At 41.4% G+C, this 16,780-nt stretch overlaps 1 protein-coding gene across 1 annotated transcript; it reads right to left on the reverse strand.

Moving 5' to 3' along the window:
* Positions 1–402: 402 nt before the first annotated feature.
* Positions 403–13,778, reverse strand: LOC124121707 (hsp70-binding protein 1-like). The gene is made up of 6 exons (XM_046484759.2): positions 13,240–13,778; positions 12,256–12,430; positions 11,782–12,003; positions 7,460–7,615; positions 5,891–6,099; positions 403–1,797 (listed from the first exon to the last, which is right to left on the reverse strand). Exons 1-6 carry the CDS (start codon positions 13,378–13,380, stop codon positions 1,720–1,722), a joined length of 981 nt encoding a protein of 326 aa, XP_046340715.1. The 5' UTR covers positions 13,381–13,778; the 3' UTR covers positions 403–1,719.
* Between the last annotated feature and the right edge of the window lie 3,002 nt (positions 13,779–16,780).

The raw sequence follows: 16,780 nt of genomic DNA on the forward strand, positions 1-16,780 counted from the left end.
GACAATCCAGTGATTGACATCATGAGCATCTATTTAATGACATGCATCAACCAAGTCAGCGAGCCTCACCACCCGATCCCGTTAGTCACCTCTTATGACAAGCATTATTGCTTTTTACGGTAAGGATGGGTTGCTGAAGACCCATTCCTCCCCGGATCTTCAAGCGTCTGTAGTGATGCAGCCTACAGCTGTAGTGATGTCTCAGGTTCAGGTGAGCTATTGTGAACCATGGCACGTATTACATCTCATCAGCAGAGTTGCTGTTATGACCGAGAGTACCATGCATGTGACACATCTTGATTTTCATCCATTTTTCACGAGACTATTCTTGAAATGACGTAAACACTGATGGACTCCTTCCACACTCCTGGCGAAACAGCAGGGAATAAATACAGAAGCATGTTTCTTATCACTTGGACACTTTAATCTTCAGGTCAGCATTTTGCAAGTCTGTGATAAAACCATTGTCGCTACGGCCCATCAGGGTGAACATGATCAAGCCACGAACACTGAAACCATCGACTCGATCTGTTCCTAGACGGACAGTCCTCAACATTCTAAAGCAATCTATCAATTTACCTAAGTATCCATTTGACACATTGAAAGATCGGCCAAACGATCAATGAAGATTAATGCCCCATTGTCACAGGTTCATTGACAACTTTGGAAATCTCGCCCATCAGATGGATCATGTTGGCTATTTTAACGTCTTACAGTTAGTTCATAACAGACATTCCTCATCAGCTGATATTAAATAAATCTCTTTGTTGTAACTACAATAGATGTTACTGAAGAGTGAGTGAATATCGTTTCACGCCGCTTTTAGCAATATTCCAGCGATATCACAGCGGGGGACACCAGAAATGGGCTTCACACATTGTACCCATGTCGGGAATCGAACCCGGATCTTAGGCGTGACGTGCGAATGCTTAACCACTAGGCTACCCGACCGCCCCTGTTAATGAAGAGAAATTGGTGTGCTCATGTGCTGTCATTTTGTCTGCATCCTGCGATACAACTGGTTGTGTGGCTGTCGGTGTAAAGAGGAAGTCCCACATACTAAAGGAAATTGTGGAAAAATCCCTCGAGGTACAAAATAGTGATAGAAAGAATTATAAGAGATGACTTTCACTTTGTGTGAGTTCACTGGAGCTTAAACATTCCTATAGTGAAGGCCTAACTACGAACGTTGGAGCTTGTGACGTTCCTGCTATCAGTGATTGAAATGGGGCACTCAAGGTAACCATGGTAACAAAGTAGTGCAAGATGTCCTGTAAGCCTCACGATAAGTCACACATCCACACAGTAACCATGGTAACAAAGTGAGGCAAGATGTCCTGTAAGCCTCACGATAAGTCACACATCCACACAGTAACCATGGTAACAAAGTGCAACATGTCCTGTCAGTGTCACAGTAACAGCCACAAATCGTCAAAACAGTTTTTACATCATTAGTGTTTTTTACAACATCATCAGCAATAATCCAGCAATAGCATGGCAGATAACACAACAGGAGAGCGAGCATCCCCAGAGGGAACATCCCCCATGGTTAACGCTGCACATCAAGTCACTTGTAGCTTCAGCAACAAAATCAACACATCACAAGCCTCCTTGAGTCCTGCCATCACGGCTGCTGGAGGCTGGGCAGTCCGGTTACTGAATCAACCATGTGTGTGCTGCATCCTTCCCGTGACATCCCATGACCTGCCCCAGCCGGCTTCACCTGGCCCCGCAGTCCACAGTCGAGTCCCCCTCCGAGATGATGCGCAGCAGCTGGGTGGCATACTGTTCCTCCTCCTGAAACCAACAGGATGTGAGTGAGTGAGTGAGTTGGGTTTAACGCCGCTTTTAACAGTATTACAGTTATATCACAGTGTGTCAGCTTAATGCAGCGCCTTAGACGACTGGGCCACCCGTGCTCCCCCAACCAGGATGTGGCACACATTGACAGGGATGTGAAATCTCCGCGGAAAGGCGGAAAATCGCGTTTTTTAAAACAGTAGTCCTCGGAAAAAAATCATCTCCCGCGTAAAAATTTAATATTATTTTAAAAAAAACCAATGAAAAATATGATCGAAAACCGGACAATTGGCGCGGATTGTCCTGTTTTCGATCAGAGCTTTCACCAGCATAGGTTTTCGGACATCATACGTTTTCTGTCACGAATACTTGCACTATAACGTGGGGTGTGGCTACACACAGAAATTGTAAATACTCAGAGTCAGCTGATGGCTTGTTTTTAAGATAAAGTTGTCTTTTAGCCTGTAAGTGAATGAGATGTTTTACAGTTGTTCATGTGATAAGCGAGAAAACTATGAATGTTTCTTCAGCGTCCAAAACCCCATGTCATGGGGATATATGTTGTATTAATGTCTTATGTTTGCAATGGAGTTTTGTTTTTTTCATCAAAAGGTAAGTACAAGGTAAGTTTTTTTCAATATGCTTCAACATGGGGAAAGGGTCAGACATTGCACGCTTGTGACAGTTGTCCTTGTGTCTGGGGGATGGGGGTTGAAGTTTATGGCAGTATTGCTCCCAGACCTGGCGGGTAGCCAGGTGCGCGAAAGCTATGCCCAATTTTTTAAAAGTACTGATTTAACTTCGAAATTTTACTGCATCTGCCATCTTGTTTATTTGACTTATTGACTTTGGCCATTGACTTATTACATTTCTTGGTGTGAATGTTGTCCAAACTGCACAATATTGCTTAAAATGCAATCAAATGTTTTAAAAATTTCTGGGGGGGCATGCCCCCAGACCCCCCTAGACTTTTCCTCTTTTTTCGGGAAAACCTGCTCACATCCCTGCATTGACCGCAACATGCAATGACAGGAATACTTTTCTCATTTATATCAACATTTCCTCAAATGATGCAAAGGTAGTGACAGGGATTTCTCTACACCTACTAGTCTCTACACCTACACCTAGTAGTCTGAACCAAATGTCACCAAATAAAGATTTGCAAAACAGAATGACAAATTTCCGGATTCATGTTGCCTTGTACTAACTTATGTTAGGACTTTGTACAGGCAATTGTATTCCACTGACCAATTTGGGCAAAATCAAATAACAAAAAATTCACAAGCTGTCTGCCAAGAGTATTTATCTGGGTAAATCACTGCATGACAATCTTAATTCTACAAACCAAACTTGATAATCATTCAGTATTGGAGGCAACCTCTCTCAGCATCATTAGCCTGTTTGTTTGTTGTTTAATGCTCCACGCAGCAATAATCAAGCCATATGATGGCGACCTGTAAATAATCAAGTCTGGACTAGACAATCCAGTGATCAATATTGTGATCAACAATCCTTAAAATGGAGGTCAAAGGACATGCTATCAACCAAATCACGGAGTCTGACCACCCGACGCCCCTGCCTGACCACCCAATACACAAGCTTGACCACCCAATACACAAGCTTGACCACCCAATACACGAGCCAGACTACCCCATCCACTAGCCCGACCGGCATGTGAAGATCCGGGGTAGAATAGGTCTTCAGCAACCCATGCTTGCCGTAAAAGGCGACTATGCTTGTCGTAAGAGCCGACTAACGGGATCAGTGGTCAGGCTCGCTGACTTGGTTGAAGCATGTCATCGATCCCAGTTGAGTGGATCAATGCTCATGATATCAATCACTGGATTGACTTGTCCAGACTCAATTATTTACAGACCACCTTCATATAGCTGGAATATTGGTGAGTGCGGCGTAAAACAACAACCCAACCAACCAACCAACTAGCCTGACCACCTGATCCACGAGACTGACCACCTGATCCACGAGACTGACCTCCTGGTCCACCTGATTCTTCTCGTATGTGAGGCAAGACAAAGCAACATTCCTGTTTTTCGATTTTTAAAACAATAAATCCACACAAATAAGGTTCATCACATGATGATATAGCTCCCAGATCTGGTGCAATCTGGAAATGACCTTATTTGCCTGCATGCCAAGTTTAGTAAAGAAAATATAATGCTGTTCAGTATTTGTAAAAAAAACAAATCATCAAATGACCACAACCACTACCCTCATTTTTACTAAAGTCCACTTTGTTGTCATGAGAGAAAAAAAAAAATATAAAAATATTTAAAAATCCTAGACTGATCTATATACAAAGCAATATATGTAGCAAATTTCAACAAGACGTATTTAACTGTTTTAGAGTTCTGCTCCCGGAAACAGAAAATACGGCCAGCGAACGGACAGGTGTACTGACAGACATAGTGATTGCTATATCCCCATTTTTCAAGCCGGCGAGATAATAAGGTTAACATTTAATAATATCCTTTTTTGTTCACATTTAGTTGAACAATATTTGGTAGAACCTGGGGCAGAATAGGTCCAGTAATATATTGTGTAAAAGGTTTTTACTTGAAACATCCTCCACATTCACTGATACAACCTTCACAGACTCACCTGATACAACATTCACAGACTCACCCGAAATGACCTTCACACTCACCTGAAATGACCTTCACAGACTCACCTGATACAACATTCACAGACTCACCTGAAATGACCTTCACAGACTCATCTGATACAACATTCACAGACTCACCTGATACAACATTCACAGACTCACCTGATACAACATTCACAGACTCACCTGATACAACATTCACAGACTCACCTGAAACAACCTCAACAGACTCACCTGAAACAACCTTCACAGACTCACCTGAAACAACCTTCACAGACTCACCTGAAACATCCTCGACATTCACTGATACAACCTTCACGGACTCACCTGATACAACCTTCACAGACTCACCTGATACAACCTTCACAGACTCACCTGATACAACATTCACAGACTCACCTGATACAACCTTCACAGACTCACCCAAAACAACCTTCACAGACTCACCTCAACAGACTCACCTGAAACAACCTTAACAGACTCACCCGAAACCTTCACAGACTCACCTCAACAGACTCACCTGATACAACCGTAACAGACTCACCTGAAACAACCTCAACAGACTCACCTGATACAACCATAACAGACTCACCTGAAACAACCTCAACAGACTCACCTGAAACAACCTTAACAGACTCACCTGATACAACCGTAACAGACTCACCTGAAACAACCTCAACAGACTCACCTGAAACAACCTTCACAGACTCACCTGAAACAACCTTCACAGACTCACCCGAAACAACCTTAACAGACTAACCCGAAACAACATTCACAGACTCACCCGAAATAACTTTCACAGACTCACCTGAAACAACCTTAACAGGCTCACCTGATACAACCTTAACAGACTCACCTGAAACAATCTTCAGACTCACCAGAAACAACATTCACAGACTCACCTGAAACAACCTTTACAGAATCACCCGAAACAATCTTCACCGACTCACCTCAACAGACTCACCTGAATTAACCTTAACAGACTCACCTGAAACAACCTTCACAGACTCACCTGAAACAACTTTCACAGACTCACCTGAAACAACCTTCACAGACTCACCTGAAACAACCTTAACAGACTCACCCGAAACAACCTTCACAGACTCACCTGAAACAACATTCACAGACTCACCCGAATCAACTTTCACAGACTCACCTGAAACAACCTTAACAGACTCACCTTAAACAACCTTCACAGACTCACCTGAAACAACATTCACAGACTCACCCGAATCAACTTTCACAGACTCACCCGAAACAAGCGTAACAGACTCAACCGAAACAACCTTCACAGACTCACCTGAAACATCCTCAACACCTCACCTGATACAAACTTAACAGACTCACCTGAAACAATCTTAACAGACTCACCTGAAACAATTTCAACAGACTCACCTGAAACAATCTTAACAGACTCACCTGAAACAATCTTAACAGGCTCACCTGAAACAACCTTCACAGACTCACCTGAAACTCTTCCTTGTCTTTGACCAGCTGTATCCTGTCTTTCAGCAGTTGGTGCAGCTGCAGCTCCGGTCTCCGACACTCCGCAACTGCTCGACTGTGGTCCGTGACAATCATCAGCAGCGCGCTCATCAGATGTTCATGTAGCTGGCTGTGGTCCTCTCCCAGGTGGCCGACCAGCTGGTCAATCATGCCAATATCGCACAGGATGTCTGAAAAACAGATGGTTGTCAATCATATAATCATGTCACTATCACATAGGATGTCTGAAAAACAGAATGCTTGTCAATCATATGATCAATCATGTCAATATCGCACCGGATGTCTAAACACAGAATGGTTGTGAGTGACATGATCAATCATGTCACTGTCACATAGGATGTCTGAAAAACAGAATGGATGTCAATCATATAATCATGTCACTATCACATAGGATGTCTGAAAAACAGAATGGATGTCAATCATATAATCATGTCACTATCACACAGGATGTCTGAAAAACAGAATGGATGTCAATCATATAATCATGTCACTATCACACAGGATGTCTGAAAAACAGAATGGATGTCAATCATATAATCATGTCACTCTCACACAGGATGTCTGAAAAACAGAATGGATGTCAATCATATAATCATGTCACTATCACATAGGATGTCTGAAAAACAGAATGGATGTCAATCATATAATCATGTCACTATCACATAGGATGTCTGAAAAACAGAATGGATGTCAATCATATAAGCATGTCACTATCACATAGTATGTCTGAAAAACAGAATGGATGTCAATCATATAATCATGTCACTATCACACAGGATGTCTGAAAAACAGAATGGATGTCAATCATATAAGCATGTCACTATCACATAGGATGTCTGAAAAACAGAATGGATGTCAATCATATAATCATGTCACTATCACACAGGATGTCTGAAAAACAGAATGGATGTCAATCATATAATCATGTCACTATCACATAGGATGTCTGAAAAACAGAATGGATGTCAATCATATAATCATGTCACTCTCTCACAGGATGTCTGAAAAACAGAATGGATGTCAATCATATAATCATGTCACTATCACATAGGATGTCTGAAAAAACAGAATGGATGTCAATCATATAATCATGTCACTATCACATAGGATGTCTGAAAAACAGAATGGATGTCAATCATATTATCATGTCACTATCACATAAGATGTCTGAAAAACAGAATGGATGTCAATCATATAATCGTGTCACTATCACACAGGATGTCTGAAATACAGAATGGTTGTTATAACTTGTCAATCATATAATCAATCAAGTCACTATCACACAGGATGTCTGAAAAACAGAATGGTTGTCAATCATATAATCAATCATGTCAATATCGCAATATCAATCACATAATCAATCATGTCAATATCGCACAGGATGTCTGAAAAACAGAATGGTTGTCAATCATATAATCAATCATGTTAATATCACACAAGAAGATGTTTGAAAAACAGGAGTTTGTCAGTCAACTGGTATGTAACCACCAAAAGCTGTTTGACATAATCATAATTTGTTACTATGGTTACCTTTATAAGCTGGTCGGTTGGAGCACAGGTGAGTGAGGAAGAAGGATGACTTTATCTTGAGTTTCTCCACATCTGCCTGCATCGCCCGCATCAACACAGAGAAACCATCCTTGTCCACAAAGACTTTCTGGGCTTCACAATTCTCCCGAGATAAACCTGCACATCCATGACACAGCATCATAGTAACCATGGCAACACTGATTTTATATCATCTCTCAAAACATGACACATATTACATAGACCCATGATCAGTGCTTCTAAAGCTTCCACCAGCTCTTTACACTCACCACATGTTGACTGAGATGTTTGTGAACCATGTAAACAGCACCCCAGTTTCAGTGAAAGATCTACAGCCATGTCAAACTTGTCTTTTCATTTATCAAAAAATACTTAACATATTCAACTGAAACCTATACATCTACAGCATCAGATACAAACATGAGACTCTATACAGAGTTGAATCCTATAGGCATGCAGAGTAGCCTCCCTTTGCCATGCAAGGAACCTTGGATTACTGGTTCGAATCCTGGTTCACCCTCATCCTGTTTCCAGTTTTGTTTCAGCACGAAACCTGTGATTGTTGGTTTCATGAAAGTGGTAAAAATCAACAACATGTATCACTTCGGGCTCCCCTCCTACATCAGCCTGACACTTCGAGATATAACTGGAATACTGTTAAAAGCGGCGTTAAACCCAACTCACTCACTCACTCACTCTCCTCCTACATCAGCCTGACGCGTGGAGATATAACTGAAAGACTTTCAAAGTGTCATTAAACCCAACTCACTCACTCACTCACTCACTCACTCACTCACTCTCCTCCTACATCAGTCTGACACGTGGAGATATAACTGAAAGACTTTCAAAGTGTCATTAAACCCAACTCACTCACTCACTCACTCTCCTCCTACATCAGTCTGACATGTTGAGATATAACTGAAAGACTTTCAAAGTGGCATTATACCCAACTCACTCACTCACTCTCCTCCTACATCAGTCTGACACGTGGAGATATAACTGAAAGACTTTCAAAGAGTCATTATACCCAACTCACTCATTCACTCACTCACTCTCCTCCTACATCAGTCTGACACGTGGAGATATAACTGAAAGACTTTCAAAGTGTCATTATACCCAACTACTCACTCACTCACTCTCCTCCTACATCAGTCTGACACGTGGAGATATAACTGAAAGACTTTCAAAGTGTCATTAAACCCAACTCATTCACTCACTCACTCACTCTCCTCCTACATCAGTCTGACACGTGGAGATATAACTGAAAGACTTTCAAAGTGTCATTAAACCCAACTCACTCATTCACTCACTCACTCTCCTCCTACATCAGTCTGACACGTGGAGATATAACTGAAAGACTTTCAAAGTGTCATTAAACCCAACTCATTCACTCACTCACTCACTCTCCTCCTACATCAGTCTGACATGTGGAGATATAACTGAAAGACTTTCAAAGTGTCATTAAACCCAACTCATTCACTCACTCACTCACTCTCCTCCTACATCAGTCTGACACGTGGAGATATAACTGAAAGACTTTCAAAGTGCCATTAAACCCAACTCATTCACTCACTCACTCACTCTCCTCCTACATCAGTCTGACATGTGGAGATATAACTGAAAGACTTTCAAAGTGTCATTAAACCCAACTCATTCACTCACTCACTCTCCTCCTACATCAGTCTGACACGTGGAGATATAACTGAAAGACTTTCAAAGTGTCATTAAACCCAACTCACTCATTCACTCACTCACTCTCCTCATACATCAGTCTGACACGTGGAGATATAACTGAAAGACTTTCAAAGTGTCATTAAACCCAACTCACTCATTCACTCACTCACTCTCCTCCTACATCAGTCTGACATGTGGAGATATAACTGAAAGACTTTCAAAGTGTCATTATACCCAACTCACTCATTCACTCACTCACTCTCCTCCTACATCAGTCTGACACGTGGAGATATAACTGAAAGACTTTCAAAGTGTCATTAAACCCAACTCATTCACTCACTCACTCACTCTCCTCCTACATCAGTCTGACATGTGGAGATATAACTGAAAGACTTTCAAAGTGTCATTAAACCCAACTCATTCACTCACTCACTCACTCTCCTCCTACATCAGTCTGACATGTGGAGATATAACTGAAAGACTTTCAAAGTGTCATTAAACCCAACTCATTCACTCACTCACTCACTCTCCTCCTACATCAGTCTGACATGTTGAGATATAATTGAAAGACTTTCAAAGTGTCATTAAACCCAACTCACTCATTCACTCACTCACTCTCCTCCTACATCAGTCTGACACGTGGAGATATAACTGAAAGACTTTCAAAGTGCCATTATACCCAACTCACTCACTCACTCACTCTCCTCCTACATCAGTCTGACACGTGGAGATATAACTGAAAGACTTTCAAAGTGCCATTATACCCAACTCACTCACTCACTCACTCTCCTCCTACATCAGTCTGACACGTGGAGATATAACTGAAAGACTTTCAAAGTGCCATTATACCCAACTCACTCACTCACTCACTCTCCTCCTACATCAGCCTGACACGTGGAGATATAACTGAAAGACTTTCAAAGTGTCATTAAACCCAACTCATTCACTCACTCACTCACTCACTCACTCTCCTCCTACATCAGTCTGACATGTGGAGATATAACTGAAAGACTTTCAAAGTGTCATTAAACCCAACTCACTCATTCACTCACTCACTCTCCTCCTACATCAGTCTGACACGTGGAGATATAACTAGAGACTTTCAAAGTGTCATTAAACCCAACTCACTCATTCACTCACTCACTCTCCTCCTACATCAGTCTGACACGTGGAGATATAACTGAAAGACTTTCAAAGTGTCATTAAACCCAACTCACTCATTCACTCACTCACTCTCCTCCTACATCAGTCTGACACGTGGAGATATAACTAGAGACTTTCAAAGTGTCATTAAACCCAACTCACTCATTCACTCACTCACTCTCCTCCTACATCAGTCTGACACGTGGAGATATAACTGAAAGACTTTCAAAGTGCCATTATACCCAACTCACTCACTCACTCACTCTCCTCCTACATCAGTCTGACACGTGGAGATATAACTGAAACTTTCAAAGTGCCATTATACCCAACTCACTCACTCACTCACTCTCCTCCTACATCAGCCTGACACGTGGAGATATAACTGAAAGACTTTCAAAGTGTCATTAAACCCAACTCATTCACTCACTCACTCACTCTCCTCCTACATCAGTCTGACATGTGGAGATATAACTGAAAGACTTTCAAAGTGTCATTAAACCCAACTCACTCATTCACTCACTCACTCTCCTCCTACATCAGTCTGACACGTGGAGATATAACTGAAAGACTTTCAAAGTGCCATTATACCCAACTCACTCACTCACTCACTCTCCTCCTACATCAGTCTGACACGTGGAGATATAACTGAAAGACTTTCAAAGTGTCATTAAACCCAACTCACTCATTCACTCACTCTCCTCCTACATCAGCCTGACACTTGGAGATATAACTGAAAGACTTTCAAAGTGTCATTATACCAAACTCACTCACTCACTCACTCACTCTCCTCCTACATCAGCCTGACACGTGGAGATATAATTGAAAGACTTTCAAAGTGTCATTAAACCCAACTCACTCACTCACTCTCCTTCTACATCAGTCTGACACGTGGAGATATAACTGAAAGACTTTCAAAGTGTCATTATACCCAACTCACTCACTCACTCTCCTCCTACATCAGTCTGACACGTGGAGATATAACTGAAAGACTTTCAAAGTGTCATTAAACCCAACTCACTCACTCTCCTCCTACATCAGTCTGACACGTCATGTCAGAACGACCTTTCATCTGACCAATCAGAGCATTGCTTATCAGATCCTGAAAGTGACAGTTGGAATGTGATTTTGGATCGCGCAACCTCAAAAAAAAATCCACATAGGGTATTCCAAACGACAGTTACGGGCTTTATGTCTGTGTTCATACAATCTAGACCATCTATTAGCCATTCCAAAATGTTTTTTTGTTAAGTCTTCAATTTTTCGATCAAGTATATGTCAAAATATGTTTCGCATAGTCACCAGTTTGAAACTAGTGCTGTAAAGCTTCATTATGCTGCCTTCTGAGTGGCTATTGTCGACTTCTTGTTAGCTATTCAATTGGTCTGTCAAAGGTCTGAAGTGACCCGTAATGGAATGTACTCAGATGTTTGTTTAGTGGTAGCGAGAACTAATATTTGATTTAAATGAGATTGCCCCAACTCACGTACATGAGATGGCATACAGGGCCTTGGTCCTGACAGTAGGGTCAAGGTCAGAGTCCAGCAGCTGCAGCAGTGTGGGGAGGAGGTCCGCCTCCAGGACAGCCGCCTGACAGTACGGGTTGTTCTGTGTCATTGTTCCGATCAGGTCTAGGCATGTCCATCGCAGTTCCGCAACATCGCTGTTTAGCAGAACAGGCAGGATTTCAAATCCACCAATCTTGTGAAAGTCTGCAAAAATGACCCGCAGACATCTAATCAACAAATATGTCAACGAGGTAATCCAACAGACATCACTACACTTGGTTACAGATATTTCAACACAAAGAATTGATATTTACGCAATAGACATCATACACACTGCAGAAGATCAAATAATTAATCAAAGCTGTAAACATGGTAACCTGAAGGGAGATAATCAAAGCTGTAACCATGGTTACCTGAAGGGAGATAATCTTGATATGCTGTGAAGGTTGTACACACCTATAGCGAAGTCGATCTGTTCTGCCCACTCGGTAATCTCCTCCAGGGCAGTTACCTTCTTCTCCACACCATCATCGCTGTCGCCCTCCATCTTGACCACACGGACACACAGCTGCATTCTCTCCACTGGGCTCACACTCATGTCGGTCAGCGCCTTCTCCAGCCATTCCTTCCGCTGAAATATCCACCTCATGATAATAATAGAACATCATCATGTTATAATAAGTAAACAATGCAACATGCTTAAGGGATCATGTACGTTTTGTCAAAGGGGGAGATTTGGGGGGCCCTAGAATAAAAAACTGTAACAGAAAACCTCCAGGACCCCAGGGCCCCTTTTCATTTCTAACAGCAAAATTAAAACTTGTAGTTGGACACAAACGATAAAAATCAAAGCCTCGTTCCAGACAAAACAATACGCTTGCATCAACTTTCATTTCCACTGATCAAAATAAAAGGTTTAAAAACGTCTAGAATCAGACTCAATATTGCCATTGAACCTTTTGTTAGAATTAAAAGATGAGCTGCATCAAAACCGAAAATAAAAGGAAACTGCAAATGTTTGAAATTTCTTTGGGACCAGTAATGAAGTCCGGCTGTGGAACAGATTGGAGGCTGACAGTCAGTCTCAGTCACAGCTAAAGGATGAAAACCGGTGTTCACTAGTCATTTAACAGGAACATCTGCAGGTTGTGTGCATGGTAATGTGAGTGTGGTATCATGAATATTCCTATCCCTATGATTAATATATTTCCAGATAGAGGCTAGAAAGTAGAAAATCACATATAAATATATGAAAGAGTTATATATGATTATATTTTGCTGAATTACCACTGACTTCACGTGAGACTTCTCTTATCATGCTTATTGTCTCAAATGTCGAGGTTTAATTTTAAAAATACGTTTTCAAACCATGAAAATCAACAAATATTATTTACTAGAGGGTGGCAAAGAGCCCGATTACATTAACTATCGGGTTATTACCTCATCAGACATCTGGCTAAAATCTGCTGAGGTCGTAGGATCCTCGGCTTGTGTGGCCTGCACACAGAACTGGAGAAGACTCTTCATGTCTTTTGGGATTCTAGATGGGCCTCCATTGCCGTCGTCACCAGGTGCTGCCATGGCGAGTTATACTCAGTCCCGTTACTCCTGGAATAGGCGCTGTCTCGATATCAACTAATTCTGACTTCCACACAGCTGAAGAGTTACTCAATATATACCGCACTTCTCATCATAATTGCGCACGCATAGGTTTGTTCAGTAATTCTTCGACGCTTGTCAAGATTAATGTGGAAAAATCGAAGTGTCTCCAGACGATTCTAGAAGATCTCGTCGCGAGGGTCGTAAGCCGGTATGGCGACTATTACAAACAAGAGGAGTGGTAACTGCTTGGTTTTCTTGTGTTTATTTAAATATTTGACATTGAAAGGTCTGTATTTATTCAAATGATAACAAATAAGCACATGTGAATAAATCCCACATCGCTATCCGGAAGTATCAATATTTGTGACTCTGGTGAGGAAGAGTTCCATAATTGACTGACACAGTTTGTTATGTTGCGCAGCGAAAGACGGATCCCAGTCATACTATTTCATCCGTTCGGGACCTTTCCGACCATGGAGTAGGGCAGGTAGCAGCAAGTATTCCAGAAATACCACGACGGGGGACACCAGAAATGGATTCACATATTGCACCCATGCGGGAATCGAACCCGGGTCGTCTGAGTGACGAGCGAACGCATTTTATTAATTAGGTACGCTGATGCAAATAACTAAAATACAAGATAACTTTGTTCCAGAGGATCAACACAGCTCCAAGAAATGTTGTAGCATACCTACCTATTGATGTAAGTACCTATACTGTCATAAAACTTACAGATGTAACCCTGACGGTTAAACAAATTGTAATTTGCATGTGGTACCTTCAGTGTCAGGAGTGAGTGAGTGAGTGAGTTGGGTTTAACGCCGCGTTTAACAGTATTACAGTTATATCGCGGCGTGTCAGCTTAATGTGGGAGGAAAGCCCGAAGTGATGCAGGTCTTAGACGTTTACCAATCCGGTGAAACCCACGAGCACGGGTATGGTGCTGACAAGCCTAGAAACATAATCGGGGCGAACCGGGATTCGAACCCACAATCATAGGATTCTGGCGTGCCCAAAGCACAGCGAATCGTGGCGCCTTAGACGACTGGGCCACCCGTGCCCCCATCAGGAATGAGAACATGACACATTTGAGTTTAAGTACATTTATCATCCAAAACTGGCTATCACCTGTCTTTTGATATCAAATATATCAACACTCTCTGATATATTTGATATAAAAAAACACTCGGGTGAGATTCTCTATATGTATTATATATAAAAACATAAATAAAACATCATGAAAACAAAACAAGTAATGTTTTCACAACAATCCCATGTGGTATTGTCTTCAAGTTAAAAGAGGTATTACGTTGGCGCAATCACAGTGGTATAGATGTTAAATGTTTAAAGTTTTAACCGAGAGGCAAAAACAAAACTTTTGTTGGCGCATCACATGTTAGCAACGTATGTTGCATTGTCAAGAATTAAACGAACAATTATGGCAGTAACACAATGGCTGGACGGAATGGCATAAAAGTGTTTTGTATATCTACTGTGGTAAAGTTATTGATATTGTTCATAATTAATCTTTTCAAAGTAATAGTTGCTTTGTTGTAATATTATTTTATAATGAACTAGATCAATGGAGGCATGCAGATATTGTTAAAATTGAAACCCACAACGTTGTGAGTGCGTAATTTTTATTTAACCATGAATCATACTTCTTCATCGTTCTGACGTGACCCGTAATGGAATGTTCTCAGATCTTTGTTAGCGGCAGCGAGAACTTAGATATGATTTTAATGAGATTGGGCATCATTAGCCATGCACTGCAGCATCTGTAATCCCGTCAATGTGGCAACATTAATCCTGCAATGCAGCATCTGTAGCCAAGTCAAGACAGATCTGGTTATTTTTCGAAGGAAACGTCACTAGACAGCGTCACATTGACTAGTCTCTCTAGCCTGTTGTACTACCGTTCTTGCAACAAAACAGGACAGACCCTTTTTCAACAAAACAAAACAAGGCCCCATACAACTTCTGGCCCTGGCCAACACAATCACCAGACTTATCACCTATAGGACTCTTGTGAGACTACATTGAACGTCAAATTAGAGCATGGCTAGGTCGCCCTTATACCAAGGATCAGTCGGCACAGGCCCTCTGAGAAGAATGGCGTTGAATCCCATTTCTTGTGATCAGACGTGTCACATCTTCTCATGGTCGAGTTTTGGCGTCCATAGATTCCCGTGGTGGGCATATACACAATATAGACTGACAGTTGTGACATTAGGAATGATTAAAATGAGTTTCATATGCTGATTTCAGTTTTGCTGGTTGATCGAATACTGAACAACTGATCCCACCCTCCAAACTTTGGACACAATACCTTCTTTTTTGTTCTCATTCATGGCATAATTTTTTATGATGTTGATTTATAATTCATGTCTTTTGACAAGTATGTTTATGTTGTATTTGTTTCCAAGTAAGGATAAATGAAACATTTCATGTCACATTCAACAACTGTTTCAGTCATATCACAGCGGAACAAGTGAAGTCAATAACCTTGTCCAAGGATATACTAATAAATACGTGTCACAGACATGTCTGTCAGGCTCATGTCTCGATGTCAAACATTATGGCTTTGCACACGACATACTCTGTATTGATGAGGCTGGTCGTATTGCGGTCGAGACTGCTTCTTTTTTTTGAGGATGAGATTGTTTTTCAAGGAGATGGAGATTTTTACTTACACAGAATAATGAGCTGTGTCTTTCCTTTTTTTAAAAAACCGCCACCCCCATGATGGACCACGTGATGCTTATATCGGTTTGTCTAAACATGACTAGACGTCGATGATTGGTACACGGAGATATGCCGAGAATGTAACCCTGACCCTGATATATACTCACAGCCAAAAGAACGCGAACCATAAAAAACATATATAGAGGTATGTACGTTAAAAAGAGGCGTTTCCAATGTGTACCAATCAATGACAAAACTAACAATCAGACAAGTGTTACCACAGAGTGTCTTTATTCTTATCACGATATGCTGCATGTGATTTCCAAACTTTACACGCTAATCCTGCATGAAACAAATGGTGCATCTCAAGTCATGGATCTATGACGTCACATGTGATGCGTTCATGGCCGTCCATTCACACAACATACCCGTATGTTCGTTTGTGCGTCGAACTAATCTAAGATCGCTTGAACATGAGTAATTCTTCTTCTATTGACCAACATAATAGGTATTCGCGTTTCTTTTGCATGCCGACACGAAACAACAAACAATAAACAAAAAGAAGCAGTCAACATCTGTCGAAAGCCGTCAATGGACAACTGTGGAAGTTCTCGTGAACCCAGACGCATGTGCTTGGCACTGTTTATCGGCCAAACTAACTATCACATGACCCAGCCTTGTATATTACTGATAT

The sequence above is a fragment of the Haliotis rufescens genome, unplaced genomic scaffold, assembly GCF_023055435.1.
Source record: "Haliotis rufescens isolate VD_foot unplaced genomic scaffold, xgHalRufe1.0.p SCAF_6, whole genome shotgun sequence".
Taxonomy (NCBI): domain Eukaryota; kingdom Metazoa; phylum Mollusca; class Gastropoda; order Lepetellida; family Haliotidae; genus Haliotis; species Haliotis rufescens.